This window comes from Chanos chanos, chromosome 1 (genome assembly GCF_902362185.1).
Source record: "Chanos chanos chromosome 1, fChaCha1.1, whole genome shotgun sequence".
Lineage (NCBI taxonomy): Eukaryota > Metazoa > Chordata > Actinopteri > Gonorynchiformes > Chanidae > Chanos > Chanos chanos.
Window position 1 is genome coordinate 59310405 of NC_044495.1, and position 17500 is coordinate 59327904.

At 44.0% G+C, this 17500-nt stretch overlaps 1 protein-coding gene across 1 annotated transcript in view; it reads right to left on the minus strand.

Annotated features, from left to right (window-relative positions):
• sorbs3 (sorbin and SH3 domain containing 3) overlaps nt 1-17500 on the minus strand; it is a 34378-nt gene that overhangs the window by 6315 nt on the left and 10563 nt on the right. The window contains exons 2-12 of the mRNA XM_030790735.1: nt 16200-16267; nt 13931-14125; nt 13078-13150; nt 12059-12195; nt 10930-10993; nt 9503-9526; nt 9132-9222; nt 8159-8255; nt 5614-5676; nt 4974-5081; nt 3126-3184 (exon numbers count right to left, since the gene is read on the minus strand). Coding sequence (XP_030646595.1) covers nt 3126-3184; nt 4974-5081; nt 5614-5676; nt 8159-8255; nt 9132-9222; nt 9503-9526; nt 10930-10993; nt 12059-12195; nt 13078-13150; nt 13931-14125; nt 16200-16211 — 923 coding nt within the window. The 5' untranslated portion in view covers nt 16212-16267. The remainder of the gene's footprint in view (nt 1-3125; nt 3185-4973; nt 5082-5613; nt 5677-8158; nt 8256-9131; nt 9223-9502; nt 9527-10929; nt 10994-12058; nt 12196-13077; nt 13151-13930; nt 14126-16199; nt 16268-17500) is intronic.

The following is a 17500-nucleotide window of genomic DNA, read 5'->3' on the forward strand; positions in this document are numbered from 1 at the left end:
ATACACACACACATACATTCATATACATACATATATGCTCACTATATATATGCACACACACACTCACACACACACAGACACACACACACACACACACGCTCCTCCGCAGACTGGATTCTTTGGCTCTCCTGCATTTGTCACGTGGGTCTGACTTCCTCTGGACCAGCTGCTTGTTCACATGCAGATGATATTATACAGATAGAAGAGACAGGACAGAAAAGTCCAAGAAAGGCAAAAAAGCAGAATAAAAAAAAAAACCTCTACAAGCAACACTGACAATCTGACTCATCATCAACTCCAAACAACCATCTCCAAATGATTATGTTCCATTTTAAAGGCATGTGCTTGGTTTAATATTGTTATACAATTAAATTATGCCTTTTTTAAAAAATTTTTTTACATCTTTTACATTTATTTTAGCATGCAGTTATGCAACTGATTCTGTGTTTGGAACTCCAAGAGCAGTTCGTGAGGGCTACAGGCAAACAGCCAATGGGCTGCTGTCGACCAGCCTTAAAGCAGCCAATCACAGAGCGCTTCGACTCCAACAATTGGTTGTCACAGAACTGCTGACTGCCATGTAAGGCCTGTCTCTCACTCACATAAAACTCATTCATCTGTCTATTCGTCCATCCATCCATCCATCCATCCATCCATGTGTATCTATCACTTTTTAAGGATGCCATTCTCCCAGGGTTTCAGCTTAAATATGCTCTCAAAATTCTTCAGACACATTCACAACCTACCAGACGCATGTTCTAGCAGTGCAGAATCTAGAATAGCTCTATTTCTGTCAGCATACTATCAGACGCATGCTCTAGCAGTGCAGAATCCAGAATAGCTCTATTTCTGTCACTATACATTCAGACGCATGCCATAGCACTGCAGAATCCAGAATAGCTCTATTTCTGTCACTATACATTCAGACGCATGCTGCAGCAGTGCAGAATCTAGGTTTGTTTCTGTCAATATACTGTCAGACACATGTTCTAGCAGTGCAGAATACAGAATAGCTCTAGAATGTTCCAGAGCAGTGCCTTTTTTCTCCCTGATTTCCTATTCTTTTCTTTTTTTGTGTGTCACCCAGTCCTTAAGTCACCTCTGCCCTGCGCATATTTGTGGTAACCTTGTATTAGCATAACTGATTTTTAATCATCCACCGCCTGAATGGGTCGTACCAATGCAAAGCCGATGAAAATGACCTCATGAGGTCTGAACTGATGAACACCGCTCTACAACTGTACTGTTCTCCACTTGCTCCAGAAACTGTTCTCTGCGTTCTCTTGGAGACTTCTTCACTACTCAGGTTTTGACTGAATGTTTCCTGCTCGAGGAGGAGGCATCGCACTTGAACCACAATCTGTCTTCTGCTGTTGTGTATTAAATGTTTTATTTAATTGACATGACCGTGGAGAAAAGGGCATGTGCAGGATTGTGGAGGTTTGTGGAGGAGCGTAGAGGAGGAGGAGAAGACTGGGAAGACAGGATAACATGGAGTACCAAGACTAAGCATGAACTCATCTTAGTAAATAGCATCTGAGAGAAATGAATGTGAAAGATTACATCAAACACATACACACGTTCATTTTCTCTCACTCTCTCTCTCTCTCTTACACACACACACACACACACACACACACACACACACACAGACACACACACCCTAATACACATTCATTTTCTCTCTCTCTCTCTCTCTCTCTCTTAAACACACACAGACACACAGATACACACACACACACAGACACCACACACGAGTCCTGTCCTGACAAACAGTGGAGATGACGGTACTACAGTAAAGAAAGAAAATTCACTGCGTTATTAGAACTTGTGCTATGCACTGACAATACAGGTCTGCCCCATGCACACACTCTGGACACCACTGCTGTCTCCACAGTGCAACCCTGAATGTTGAGTTTAGAGAAAATAGACAGCACAGAATCCTCCCAGCATGAAAAAGAGAAAGCTTTTCTTCAGTGCTTCCCAACACACACACACACACACACACACACACACACACACACTCAGTAAATGCTGATACAATGACAGAGCAAGTATTGGAGCAAGAGGCACTTAACTGTGACAGCATGTACTAACAAAACACAAACACACACCCACACACACACATACACACACATACACACACACAGAGCTCCAGGACCACACACAGAGCTCCGTAGGGGGGAAGAAATTTGCCCCCCCCCCAACACACACACACAAGCTAATCATTCAACCATTTACCAACAGCTTCCATAGACAGTGAAGTGGTTGAGATTTGACCGTATAAAAAGTCACTCTGACACTGTACTGCAAAGCTATAGACCAACACTTTTTTTAACGGGCGAAGTTAATATCTGAACTCTATGACAAGACAAAAAAAAGCCTTATCGAGGGCCAGCTTCAGATTACTGATGCAAGTAAAACCGTTTTTGCTCTAAAATGTTTTTTTAAAGGACCCGAACATCAACCAATGTCTAAAAATTCTGAAATGTAGGCAGTAAATTTGCCACAAATATAAAATATAGTTATAATCTTACATTTGCTAAAGAGATCAGTTTTAAATTTGGCAGTGGATACTGAGGCTTTGAGCGAGCATTTATATATATTTTTTTCTTTTTTTTTTCCATAGATGTGGATCTGAGGTCTTGTGGAGAAGAATGTGATTGGCCAAAGACAGACCACTTCATCTCATTTGTCACAAATCTGACACTTGCTACTACATTAAAGGTCTTTTTGTCATAGGGATAGAGCCAATCTGTGTGTGAGGCCAAGTTTCCTGTAAACATACACACACAGACTCTTACAAACAGAGAGAGAGAGAGAGAGAAAGTGAAGGAGAGAGAGAATAAGGAGAGAGAGGGAGAAGGGGGGAGAGAGAGAGGGAGAGGGAAGGGGAGGATGAGAGAGAGAGAGAGAGAGGGAGAGAGGTAGAGAGACAGAGAGAGAGAGAGAGGAGAAGAAGAAGAAGAAGAAGAAGAGAGAGGGAAGGGGAAGGAGAGAGAGAGAGAGAGAGAGAGAGAGAAGGAGAGAGGAAGAGAGAGAAGGAGAGAGGGAGAGGGAAGGGGAGGACGAGAGAGGGAGAGAGAGAGAGAGAGAGAGAGGGGAAGAGAGAGAAGGAGACACACCTGTTGTCCTGGGCTCTCCTGGTCGCTGGAGAAGTTTCTGCAGACCTGCTCCTCACTCCCTGTAAAAGGAGATTACATTGAACTCAGCGTATTTCCCTCAGCTCTCTCTCTCTCTCTTACACACACACACACACACACACACACACACACATACACACACACACACACACATACACACACACACAAAGCCAGAATCTCTGAGAAAAGTCAAGAGGAAATTTTGCAGAGGGTGGTGACCACTCCCAATCAGGGAGCACAAGTCCCCTGGGTCCTAAACTCCATGGATTATAATCACCTTACAAAGCCCAAAGATGTTCCATGAGAGAGAAATGCATGAATGAACTGAATCTGACAATAATTATTTTACACAGTAAATCAATCAAAGCCACAGAGCAGCAGGCTGATGGTAGAAAAAGAAACAATGTCATCAGAGTGAGAATTATGCAAAAAACAGTGTAATTCGAGCAAAAAGAGGGGGGGGGGGTCATGTGTCACTGAGTCAAATTCAAGTTTCTGTGAAATATCACAGACAGTAAGAGAGGAGAACTGTCAGAGGAATGCAGTCTGGATTTGAGTACTGGCATTGACATGCTGGTTTGATATGAGCAGGCGATCTGGCGCAGGCATCCACGATTGGCAGTCCGACGGAACAAAGAGGGCAAGCGTACGAACATTGTCAGAAAGCATTGGCATGCATAGCTGTCCGTCAGCACGTCATCTGGATGAACGTCCAATCCGGTAAAGCTATGTAAAATCAGGGAGGGATCGACAGAGCACAAAACAGGGACGGCGTGTCTCTTTTTTGTGGGCCAGAACACAGTGAGAGAGGGGTCCAGGTGTAGACAGAGCTGGAAGATGACCACCACACGAACAGTAATTCAATACTTGTGGTATGTGACCATGAAAGTCAATGCAACAGCTCAGTTTACTGTAGTGGTAAGGAGTCCAAATCATATCGCTTCACTTACTGTGAGGTCACTATCTATTGTTATTATCTATCAGTCAGTCTCTAACACTCTATAAAATCACTAATAAATTCCATCACTCACAAACTCTCTCTCACTCACTCACTCACAAACTCTCTCACACTCTCTAACTCACTCACAAACTCTCTCTCACTCTCTCACTCACTCACTCACTCACTCACAAACTCTCTTTCACTCTCTCACTCACTCACTCACTCACTCACTCACAAACTCTCTCTCACTCTCTCACTCACTCACTCACAAACTCTCTCTCACTCTCTCTCACTCACTCACTCACTCACTCACTCACAAACTCTCTCTCACTCTCTCACTCACTCACTCACTCACTCACTCACAAACTCTCTCTCACTCTCTCACTCACTCACTCACTCACTCACAAACTCTCTCTCTCAGTCTCTCACTCACTCACTAACCCACAAACTCTCTCTCACTCACTCACAAACTCTCTCTCACTCTCTCACTCCTTCACTCACTCGAACTGTCTCTCTCTCTCTCACTCTCTCATTTACTCATTCATTCATTCACTCGCTCACTCACTCACGTACTCACTCATTCAATCTGTGAGAATCACAAAATCTCTCTCTCTCACTCTCTCTCTCACTCACACACTCGCTCACTGACAGTGGTCTGAGGTGACTGGGTGAGAGGACCTCTTTCTCTCTGTGCTGCCAGTCTTGACCAGATCAGGCAGGGGGTGTGGGGGGGCCAGAGCTGGAGGAGAGCTGCTGAGGAAGTGCTACAGGGCGGCAGAAGCAACACAGGTGCTATACGGGTTGGGGGGGGGGGGGGGGGGGGGGGGGGGGGTATTTGGGGGTGCAAGCGATGTCAGCGTAGTCTGGAGGGGGGAGGAGGGGTTCAGTACCTCACCCCTGCCTCTCTGCTGCTGCTTCTGGGACAGCTTCCTCTCCAAACCCCGAATATCTGAGTCCAGTTCCGCCTCTAGGCGGTTCAGTTCCGAGACCAGCGTCGCCTAGGCAACGCAACGCCAGCAAAGGGGTCACATGACATAAGGACATAACACATGATAGAATATTCAACACAATGTCACATCATTACCATCATCGTCCTGTCAGATGAATGATCTGTGATTGAAGACTGATGCATCACACAATCAAGATACTGTCTGTTTTCAACTTTACACGCATTAACACGATTTTGCGCGTTCAAAACCAGTAGCATTTTGAAAATGGAAAAGTCTGCCTAACTTCGCTCAATCACTGGCTTTGTTGGTTTTGAACAAACAAACTAACAAAAAAAAAAAAGTCATAGAATGAAGTTACACCCACTGCATTAACATCAGGAAAATACATCTAAAAAACTGTCTGCAACCCTTTTTGACAGCTCACTTTTTCCCAGATTAGTTGAATTTACGTCAAAGACATGTCCAGGACTGTTGTTTTTTTTTTCCTGGGTAGCCATAGTTCTGTGCACACAGTGTGGAGACAAGAGGAAGACGGATTACTCTCACGCCTGTGTGCTTGACTGAGTCAACTGACACTCACCTCTATAGAAGGAGAACGGGGAGGTGCCACAGGGGTCCGGTTTAGGGGCTTCTGAATTTGAGTCTGACAAACACAAACACATAAAAAAATTGTGTTGAATATTACTCTAGAACGACTTACAGAGAAGACACCTTCACAGTTTTAATCACGTGAGATTGATCAAGTATTTCAGAACATTATAGACATTGCAGGACTTCTGAAAACTTCTTTTTCCTCAATACTTCTTACCGTTCTTCTGTTTTTTTTTTTTAATTACATCTTGATCTTAAATTATGAATTTATGAACATATTACAGATGAACTGGAAAGCATTTCGAAACAGGTGATGCTAAGCACAGAAGAGAGGATTAAACTCGTAGTTTTCATTACAAGTTGTGCTGTGCAGTCCTTAGTAATGAAAAATGAGATATCTCGCATATACACGTCTCACGAGCTCACTGCAATAAACATCACAATGGTATGCATTTACGTATTAACATTTGTTCTATAGGCTATCGCAATTTCTCTCTCTCTCTCTCTCTCTCTCTCTCTCTCTCACACACACACACACACACACACACGAATATCCAAACTGTATCCAAACTGTACTCCGAGACCCAAATTAAAGTAGAACTGTTTCACCTCCCCCGATCCCTACAAGCGACAAACTTAAAAGAAAAAAAAGCAGAAGGCAAAAAAAAAAAAAAAAAAAAAAGACTTAAACCTCTAAACAAACACGTGAACGTCAGCACAGCTTCTGAGCGAAAACAAGCTTCAGGCGGACACGTTCATGTAACACACGGCTTTAAAAGGGCAAAAGCTCCGAAAGAGCTCTTGCTTCCCTCTCCCCTCGTCGTGTTCAGGGAAATTCTTTGGCAGAACGAATTGCACATAGACCAGAGAGCAGATATCCGGCGTGAGCGGCAGCCGCTCCGCCATTCATTACCACGAAACGGACAGGACCGATAACTTCACCCGGCGCGAGCGTGGTCCCAGATGGAGAGACTGACGATTGTAACCGATGCGCGCGTGCGAGAAGGAAAAGTTTTGTGTGGCGTGTGGATGTTTCTCATATCCCTTTTCCGGAGCGATATGAGGCGCGTCCAAGGGTGTCGGACCCAACAAGCGGTTAATGAGGCTAATCGGAATCACAAGACATCTCTGGCCGAGGAGGGATTACAGTGAGAACAGAACAATCGTTTTCTTTCTTTTCATTCTCTCTCTCTCTATCTCTCGCCCCCTCACGTATACACTCTATGTCAAGGTCAGCTCAGCCCAGAGTCTAACGACCTGTCAGTCTGACATTCACAGAGTCCAACGAATATGTTCAACTTTTAATCACTAGATTAGTGTTAAAACGGCTCATCTTCAAGGCATTTCATGGTACTGACACAAGCAAAGCTCTCTCTCTCTCTCTCTCTCTCTCACTCACTCACAGGCACAGAGGGAGTACACACATCAGTCCCTTATTTGTGATAGTGTGACAGAACAGACCTCTGTAAAATTGTTATTGGGACAGATTTGACCTGACATCGTTACAATCTGGGCTTTATTGAGGTCATTAAAATCCACACTGGTTACCCTAAACCCAATCAAAGGGAAAGCCATAAGTCTCCGTCTCAGAGCACAGACCGTAGACTAAATAGACTGAAGTCCGCAAGCTGTTACATAAACTAGCAATAACATAACCTGTTCTCTTTAAACAGTGACGCACGTTTGTGTAAAAGTTTGAAAACTTGGCCGCTCACGTCAGCGCCAAGTGACAGGGCCGAGTGAGGTTGCTATAACCCACCTGTGGACAGAGGAAATGATTGGACGATTGAAATGAGTTTTTTTTTTGAGAGAGAGAGAGGGAGGACAGACAGAGGACGGAGTCACTGACACACACTGTCGTTCCCTTTTTAAAGAGGTAAACGGGAAAGTGGTGCCACGTGCTTCCTTGTGAATATCTAACATCAGACCCAAACAAGTTCCTGTTTTAACAGAGCAGAACCACAAGACATCAGCTCATCCTTAAAGCATTTCATGGTACTGACACAAGCGAAGCTTGCGCTCTCTCTCTATCTCCCCCAACATGCACACACACCACACACACACACACACACACATACACACACACACACAATAAGGCCTGTAAGTCTCATGCTTTGCAAGACTTCACCCGGACCCACACACTGACAAGCCCTTAGCGCACACACAGAGCGACACAAAACACTATCCGCAGCATGGGAGGGCAGGTCGTCTTCTGCAAAGTTTTAACAATGCAACAGCGTATATCATCAGTAAGAATGCATGCACACAATCCTGTCTCTATTCATTCGCCGTTCTCTGTTTTAGCACTTCCTCCAAATACACTCAGGTCCGTAAGCCACTTCTGCTGAAGTATAAGATTGATAAATATCTCTCTGCGTCTTGCCAATGTTGTTATGTGTGACTGTTTTATGGAACCGAAACAGAGAGATGAGTCATAAAATAGAGGAGAAACCCGGAGGCCCTCCAGCACTTCCGTGTGCTTTAGCTTTGACAGGCACCCAGAGAATTCTTCACCCAGAATTGGGATCTCTTACCTGGGTACGACTGGCTGTGGTGCTCCCTTGTCCCGGTTCAAAATCGAAAATGCTTTTAGGCTCTGGCTGCTTCCTTACCTCGTCCAGCTCAGTGCTCCTGAAACCCAACCCCAAACACACACACACACACACACACACGCACGCACACACACCACACACACACACACACACACACACACACTTTAACACACTTGCATTGTCTGTGCCTGCAGGAACAGATCCAAACTTGTCCACCTTGCTCTTGCTTTTTCTACTTGCTTTCTTTCTTTCTTTCCCTTTTTCTTTCTTTCTTTCTTTCCCTCATTTATTTTCTTTTCACTTTCTCTGTCGTGTAGGCACCCGTGGAAAAGCTTTCACTCCCAAAACTGTTTATACAAAAAAAAAAAAAGAAAAGAAAAGTTCTTTGATAAGACTTTATTCTGAGTGTGTGAAAGTTGGCTGTAATAATTTACATTAACAGTGTTGCATGACTTCCTTTTTGGGGGTTTTTTTTCTCCCTCCCCGAAGAGTTTTTCAAGTATTACGAAAATTTTCTCCTAAATTCTGACTTTGTGAAGATGTTGTGTGTATGCGTGCACGTGTCTGTGTGTGAGTGTGAGTGTGTGTGTGTGTGTGTGGGGTGTGTGTGTGATGAGGTAATGAACTGTATATGTGGGCAGGGACCAAGTTGGATTCCTATACTTCAGGTGCTAAATGACGCTTAATCCTTCACAGTTCTAAACTCTGCCAGGAAAAGGCAGCTCTGTCCTTAGACTGTTGTGTTTTGTCTTATCTCATATCACACCACCGTGTCACTTCATTTCATAAAGAATGTATCAATGAAAAAACAAGTTAAGATACGTCAGTGTGTGCATTACTGGATCAAATACACTTTTGTATGGCATGGGGATAAGGAATGCATCCAAGCTGAACCAGTCCATAGACTTTTTTGGTTTACTGGGATTAATGGAGGAAGAGTTGTTTCGTGTCTCACCAGTCTGGGAGAGACCCGTACGACGTGAGAGTGAAAGGGTCTTGACCGTCCACCCGGGGCCCATCTGAGGGGGGCGGGGGTGACCATCTCCCTAAAAAATCAACACAGAGACACTAATTAATCTCTGAAGGTTTTTTTTTTGTTTTTTTTTTGTTTTGTTTTTGTTTTGTTTTTTTGTCTGGATTACCCCCCCCCCCCCCCCCCCCCCCCCCCCCACATAATGATTCTTCTGCTTAATACAATAACAATGAGAAAATTACGATCACAATCTGTCTGAACATGTAGCACCAAACTGTGAAAAACCCGTGAATTCACAGAACTACACTGTTCTCTTTTTTTTTTTTTTTCCTTCAACACTTTTCTTTACTTACTTTCACTCCAGTCTCCTTCTGGCTCTAGATCAAAGAGAAACAGAAAGATATATTTAGAGAAGAATCCTTTATGGGTCTTATTAATCCCTGATAATTCAATAACTTTCAATTCCTCTCTCTCTCTCTCTTTCTCTCTCTCTCTCTCTCTCTCTCTCTCTTTTTTGGCTCATCTGCTTCAGAAAAAGCCACAGAGGAAACCTAGCGAGGCACGGATCACATATTTTGGTAAAAGAATGCACTGGAACTGATTCGCTCTGCCTGTCCTTGTTCTACTTTTTGTCGAATCTGTTTTTAAACGTAGCCCCGAAGGCATTTTCCTGTCTTGTCTTAGGGTTTCTGTCGAGAACGGATGTATTACCACGCAGATCTGGGTCAAATAAATATTCAGAGTATTTGAATGACTGGGCTCCTTTACCTTGGGTCCTTTTCTGCCCAGGTTATGGAAATTCTAACAGGACTGAATGTTCTGAAGTCAAAGTCTTCATCAGAACTGCAATTCATCCCATCAGTGAGGACAGCGTACAAATACCATGAGGAAAGGAAAATACGGAAAAGGAAGACTGTTCCAAAGCCTGGTCGTTCAAACACTTCAGTTATTTATCTGAACCAGGGGCTGGTACCAGGCTTGCATATGCTATGTGCTAGCTCCCGCGCTACGACACACTGAAAACTAATGCGGTATGGAGTTTGTAGCATCTTTTACTGAGATGCAAATCTGGCATCTTTTCTCTGTTCAAACAGCCAAACAAGGTCATATAAGGAAATCTCACAGGTTTATGTGAAACCGGAGCGTTATGTAACGGCGAAGCCTGTTGTCCGTGTTTATAAACGCTATATTAAGAATGTAGCATTCCACTGTCATTACTCAGTCTGGCCAGCTGACCAAGTCAAAACAGTACACGATCATATGTGATTAATTTCATACTCCCTCACACAAACATGAGATGACTTCTGTGAGCTCATCCCCTGAAGCAATGTGTAATGCAACGTCATAAAACTCTACAGCATGCCAAGATAAATCCAGTTTTACTGTTCTGGGGGAATTACTAGTTCACAAAGAGAGAGAGAGAGAAAGAGAGAGACAGAGAGAGGGAGAATATTGGATTATTTCATGTGGAGTTGAGATCACTGAAATTGATCTAGCTCTCATGTTGTCCAATGTGTAAATTCAAATTGACTCCCAGACAGTGAGAGAATGGTGTGGGTGGACTTAGGTTTTCTTAACAGTTTGTCTGTTTTGTTTCTGTGGCTTGGGCTTTGAATACTCTGCATGCATTGATGCTGACACTACAGAGACACCGACAGAAAATGTCACTTTTTATGGCTGCATAATAGGAGTGAGTGACAGAGAGAGAGAGAGAGAGAGAGAGAGAGAGAGAGAGAGAAAAAGAGAGAGCGAGAAAGATTGAGTGAGTGAGTGATCATACCCTCTGGTTTTTTATGGATCTGTTTGAACATGCTTCTATACCAGTCCTTTGGTTTGTTTACACTCTGGTGGTGCGGGAAACGGAGAGAGAGAGAGAGAGAGAGAGAGAGAGAGGGAGAGAGAGGAGAAACATTAACACTTGATAAATGGAAACAAAAAGTCAGTGAAAAATGAACTAGATCACAGGTTATTAACATGCTTCAGTAATCACCATACCATAGAGAATGACAACAGTAACACCACTTATACTGTTACTCATAGGCTGTGCCTATGTTTACCTACATCGATATGTAGGTTTATAATTATATAGCAACACATGTGCTTCCAATGTAATTATGAAATTAAACTGTTTTATGAGCACGATGGGCCAGAACTGTATTTGACACGCTGTGTGATGTTCTCGGGCGTCGGTTTTGACAAAACCGATTACCTGCCACGTGAATGGAAATTTTCTATTGTTTCCAAATTATTCCACATTTCCTCTGATTCATCCCCCCGGTAATTCTCTCCAGTCTAACCCATCCCTTCCAGCCGCTCCACTCTGACAGCTCCAACACGAACGTGTTGCACTGCGTACCCAGGCGAACACACACACACACGCACACACACACGCACACACACTGTATTCTCAACGTGTGCTGCATACCGAAAAGTCTAACTACTTCTGCTACTGAAGCGTCCACTTTAGATGTCCTTGTTTAGGCGCTCCGTGAATACGCAGCGCTGAAGAGGGCTTGTTTTGAGCCCGACGCTGCTTGTTTTACATGTTTAAAGGGAACCAGCTCAGGTTTAATGTCAGAAAAATCCAAACTCCACAGTTAAATACATCGCTCAGTTTCATCTCTGTTCTTTCTTTCTGGAGAAGTATTTCCCCTACTTCCTGTTCGTGGAAATACTTTTCCCCCCTCCAAAACATCTGTCTTGTTTAAAAAAAATGTACTACTGCTGCTACTGATTTAGCCCTGAGGACGTTTGGCTAACGCAGCCCAACCCAGTCTGCCTGACGGTTCTGGCCTCAGTGACAGAGACTGGGAGACTGGGTAGACTGGGAGACTGTGTGGCGTAGAGAGTGCCGTATGAGCAGTGATTGGTTAGTGGTGCTGATGAGGGTGTGTCAGACACAGACTCACTGATCTGGAGGCTATGGGCATGCCTGTCTCGTCCACCGGCCCGATCCCTGAGTACTTAATCAGTCTCTCCTCCCGGGGAGCGAAGCTGCGGGGCAGGGTGCTGACGTTTCTCCTCTGCATGCCATTGGCCAGCTGACCTGTCCGTATCGAAACAGGAACAAACGTCAAAGGGGCGGGCCCAATACTGCGGCGCGCCAAATGGGCCGCGTAAAATGAACCGGAACAGCCTCTGTGTTCTAGAAAGTTCTTCTACATCGTTTGGACCAGACAGATCTCAAATAACATAGATGAAGCATTTTTAAAAGCTAAAAACAAAACAAAACAAAAATCATCCACATAGGGTGGATAAATATCAGACATCCGACACATTATGGAGCTGTTGTTCATTGTGAGACCGCTGTCCCTGTGTGGTGAGACTGTGTGATGGTGTCCATTCACTCTGGCACAGTCAGGCTTTTTAGTTCTGTTCTCCGGAGCCGTAAAGAACATTCCAACCTTGTTCAGACTTTGTAAATAATTGTTGCTTTGTCTCTTTTTTTTTTTCCATGACGCGGGTGGTCCGAATCAAACATAAAACAGTTTCCCCCCCCCCGGCTTATTTGACTAAATGTTTGGTACAGTCTGTTGTTGCCCTGCTGCTCTTGTAAAAACACACAAGCCACACACACACATATACACACACACACACTCACACACACATACACACACATACACACACATACACACACACACACACACGCACACACACACACACATAAACGCACGCACACACACACAAACAGTCCTGAATGAACTTGAATTCACGTTTAATTTTGGTCATCACCGTCTTCTGGTGTAACTGGTCATTTTCTCCAAGGTCTTCCGTTCTAGCTGTCATAATGTCGTAGAGTCTGTTTTATCGCTGTCGCATTGACCAATCATCTTCTCTGGCAAAGCAGAGATTCCAGGCCTCACTGATAAAATGGACATTCAGATGGTTGACTATGATTGGGTTCATCGCTGACAGACTGAGGTCTTACCCTGTGTCTGAGAGGGACCATAGTAGGATCCAAAACTAGGAGGCATGACTGGACTTCCATTGGGTTCTGCACTCTGGAGAAAAAATCAGTCAAATGTTAAAATCTATGACTGGTTTGGTGAAAACACATTAAGACACATGAGAGTGGTTAATAGCACATAGAGTCAGTCTCTGAATCATCCCTGTGCTTGGAACGGAATGACAGCAACTCTATGGTGTTGTAACACCTTTTGTTGCCACAAGGGGGAGCCAACGTCTCATATGTAAAATCAAACATGCATCAACATTGTTCAAAACGAGGGAACATGAGGACAAAGTTGGCTACAGTCATTCAGTGGACTAATTTATCCAAAAAATGACCATCATTAAGGATAAATAGTAGTATTATACATAACAGTATAATAATGATCGTTATGTAACCCTGAGACATAGCCCTGTGTTCACCATGCCATGTTTGATTTAATGTTCTATCAGTAAAAAAGGTAGATGTGGAATAAATAGGCATTTGAATTATTGGCCGTGTTCCAATGCTCTTAAACATTCCCTTTCCCTGTAAGGGAGCCATGTAAGGGTATTTGGAAAGCGTCCATTATTGAAATACTTTGATTAAAGGTGTACCAAAATGGGGCAGAGACGTTTATCACCATTATAAGTGCTCATAGAAATGCTACTGTTATTTAGTGATGAAAGATGCCAGTCCAACCCTAAAACCCGTATTAAACTGAATATACTGTAATTAAGATGAACGTGAGTTTTCAGTTTGTGGCAGATGGACACAAGGGTCGCGAGAGATGCGTTTATGAGATACTGGAGCATTCTGTTTGTCAAAGGTCACTGAAGGTCAGTGGTCTTGCCTTGTGTTGTGAAGAACTGCGCAAGAAGGATTGATAAGGACTGTGAGGAGGTGTTGGGAGTCCCGGGGAGATCACAACCACTTCGTGGGTCAGGTCGGGGGTCATGACCTGCTGGTACGGAGCGGACCCGGGCCCAGACGAGTCCGAGAAGGCGATCCGTGACCCATTCATGTGGTCGTGCACCTCCACCCGCCGCTGAAAGGGAGAAAAGGAGAGGGAGAGAGAGAGAGAGAGAGAGAGAGAGAAAGAGGGAGAGAGAGAGAGAGCGAGAGAGGGAGAAGAGGGAGAGGACAACATAAAACTTAGGTTTTAAATAGCATTAGGTTCATACACAGCAAGTTGGGAAACCGATTGAGCTATCTTGTCTCCTCTCCTCTCCTCTCCTCTCCTCTCCTCTCCTCTCCTCTCCTCTCCTCTCCTCTCCTCTCAACACATTATAGTGCGGGTGATTAGAGGTGCACCTTCTCTCTGGAGCCATTGTGGCCATTTTGGGGAGCAGGGGGCCCCTGAAACAGGACAGCATCATTACTGCCCCTTTAGGCCCCTGTTCAGGAGGGGTACTCCACTCACTCACTCACTGCCCCCCAGACAAGGAGGGGGGGGGGGGCAGAGAGGGGTCACCTGTGTTAGCAGCCAGTACTATCTGGGGCAGCCGTGGTCTAAAGGTTAGAGAACCGGGCTTGTGACTGGAGGGTTGCCGGTTCAAATCCCAGGCCATGGCTGTGTGCCCTTGAGCAAAGCACTTAACCCCAATGCTCCCCAGGCAGCACAAGGAATGCTGCCACTTCTCCTGCGTCTGGTGAGTGTGTGTTCACACCAGGGTTAAATGGTCACTGTTCACAATGTGTAATCACAGAAACTTAAACTAACTGCTGCTCCTCTCTCCCTGTGACTCCCACAGACTCTACTCGTCTCCGTGGTAACCTCTATTTCTGACCCCCTACCCCACCTCATTCCACCCTACACTCACTTTCTCTCTCTGTTCCACCCTCCTGGCCTGACTTCAGTGAGCTTTTGGTTGGAGGTGGTGCTGAAGGGGGTGTTTTAGCTTATCACCCTGTCTCTCTCTCTCTCTCTTGCTCCCCCCCCCCACTCTCTCTCTCTCTCTCTCTCTGTGTGTCTGGACCGCAGAGGTCATGGGAAGCTCCTTGTGTTCTCACAGATTGTGAAACCGTATCTTGTTAAATCACGGAGATGCTTTTGTGGAGCAGAAAAAAAGCTAAGCTAAGCTTTTTTCATGGAAATCCTAGCCTGTCCATAAATAGCCCTTTCCCTTTTCAATCTGTTCTGTACAACTCTTTGTTTTGTTGTTGTTGTTGTTGTTGTTTTTATCTTGTTTTTGCACTTTTTCTCTCTTTTTTTTGTCCTCCAGAGCATCTCTCAAGGTGTTGTAATTCATCAGGGCCTGACTTGGCAAGCTTCAAAATACTCCCTCATAAAAAGACAAGAGCCAAGTCAAAGGGGGCTCTTCACCAGATGCCAAACTATTTTGAACTTTTAGTGAGAACCAGTCAACAACTACATCACTAAACGAGCCCATTAAGCTAAACACACATTTTTTTTTTTTTTTTAAGAAGGGGGGTGTCTACTCAAGAGTAGTGTAACACATGAAAACTGGCCAGTGTTCAATTAACTCTCAGTGTTTATACAATTCACACTGGGAAGTGTGCATCGCATAAACAGCTTTTAATGCTAATGTAAATCAACCCCAAGCAGAGCAAATGTTATTAAGAAAACAGTGGAGAAAAAAAAAACCCCACACAACTCACCCCAAAAAGAGACTCCTGACATTAAACATTATGCCAATCAGTGTTAATGCGTGTAAAATAACTCTGCTCAACACCAGCAAATTTCCTGTCATGATGTGTCATTAAAAATGAGACCAGAAACAGCAAAAAGGAGTTTTAGGAGTTTTCTCTTTTACTTATCTTTAACTATCTTTGATACCTTGTCTGAACTCTCTAAGCTGTGTGTGTGTGTGTGTGTGTGTGTGCGCATGCGTGTGTGTGTGTGTGTGTTTGTGTCTGCATTTACGTTGCCACATACCGCGATCACTAATTTCATACCAGCCGTACACAGTCATTGCATTCCATCCCTATAGCAGCGTGATGGTATTCGGACATAAACAGTGAACTAATCTGGTCATGGAAAGACCACATACATAAACAGGGCGTTCTTGGGTTGAATAAATAGAGGTGGATTCTATAAGCAAAGTACTCAATCAACGCACAGGCGAAGCACTCAACGCGTAGCTATGCCACCGTCTTACCTGAGACTGCATGTCATCTGAGTTTGGTCCTGAAAACTGGTGTTTGTCAATGAAATCTCAGGGGAATCCTGTGGACAAAAACAGAGGGGAAAAATACTGTTTAAAATCGTTTAACAACACGTCGTATGAGAATCTCCAAATACGTTTCGAAACAGTTCCCATGTAAGATGCCGTTCCATTCCGCCTAACATGCACTATTGTTTTTGTCATCTTTACAAAACTGGTAATGGTACAGTGGGAAGGGGGGAGAACTAATTTTGAGTTTGGAGTCCAACCGCACTGTTTCACTGCAGAAGAACCTCTGAACAAAACATTTAACTCCAAGATTGCTCCCTCTCTGACATAGAAAGTGACAGACTCTCTTTGCATACGTAGGCTAACATATAAACACGGGCTTGGAGTTTCCTATGTGGAATTCATGTTTATTCACGCAGTGTAGGAACAGAAGTCGCGAACAGAGGTTGCGTTGTTGTTCCAACGAAATACCGGTCTTTAGTTTTCAGATGAATGCAGATGTTCAGGCCTAACCTGCAAAATCACCGGTGTATTAACAGATTTATTAATTTCACTAAAGCTGAAAAACAGATAAAACAATTGTAGTTTCGGACACCCGTGTTAGTCTGCGCCCGTAGGCTACTGTGGTGTAGTTATTGGATGATCTCTATATAGCCCGTGAAAATGTCAACTTGCATTATAACTGATATGATGAATGATCACGACAGTGGCCGGATTCGTCCGGATTGACAGTGTCGTCAAGATAAGGGAAATACTACACATAGACTACAGAACTGTCCAGGTCGATCCAGTTTATTATAGCTTACAGAGCCTTTAAATGTTGTATGGTGAAAGGTTGGGTAATTATTTTATACCACCACTTGCTATGCTAATTGCGATATATTTATACGCTGACAGCGGCATTTTGGCAGTTGTGAGCAAGAAATTACGCAGCTATCATAGAAGCGTCTACAGAATACGCCTCTATCTGAAAAAACTGAGAAAATGGACATCTTTTGGCTGTTGTCATGGCAAAGGGCATTCAAAACAATGACTCAGACAACCTTATGGACTTCTTCCATAACACTATAGCCTACATGCTAGGGGAAGACAGGTCAAGAGAATAAAGTCTAAACACGCCGGCATAATTTGAAAAGGCCAATCATTTGAAATGTACGCATAATAAAGAAGTCTGCAGAGGCTTCTCCACATCATAAAAGCTACGGGAACTAACAAGCCGTTGAGTCCACTTATACAAGGAGACAACCTCTCCCCCTACTGTGTTTCAAAAGGGCTCCATTATAACA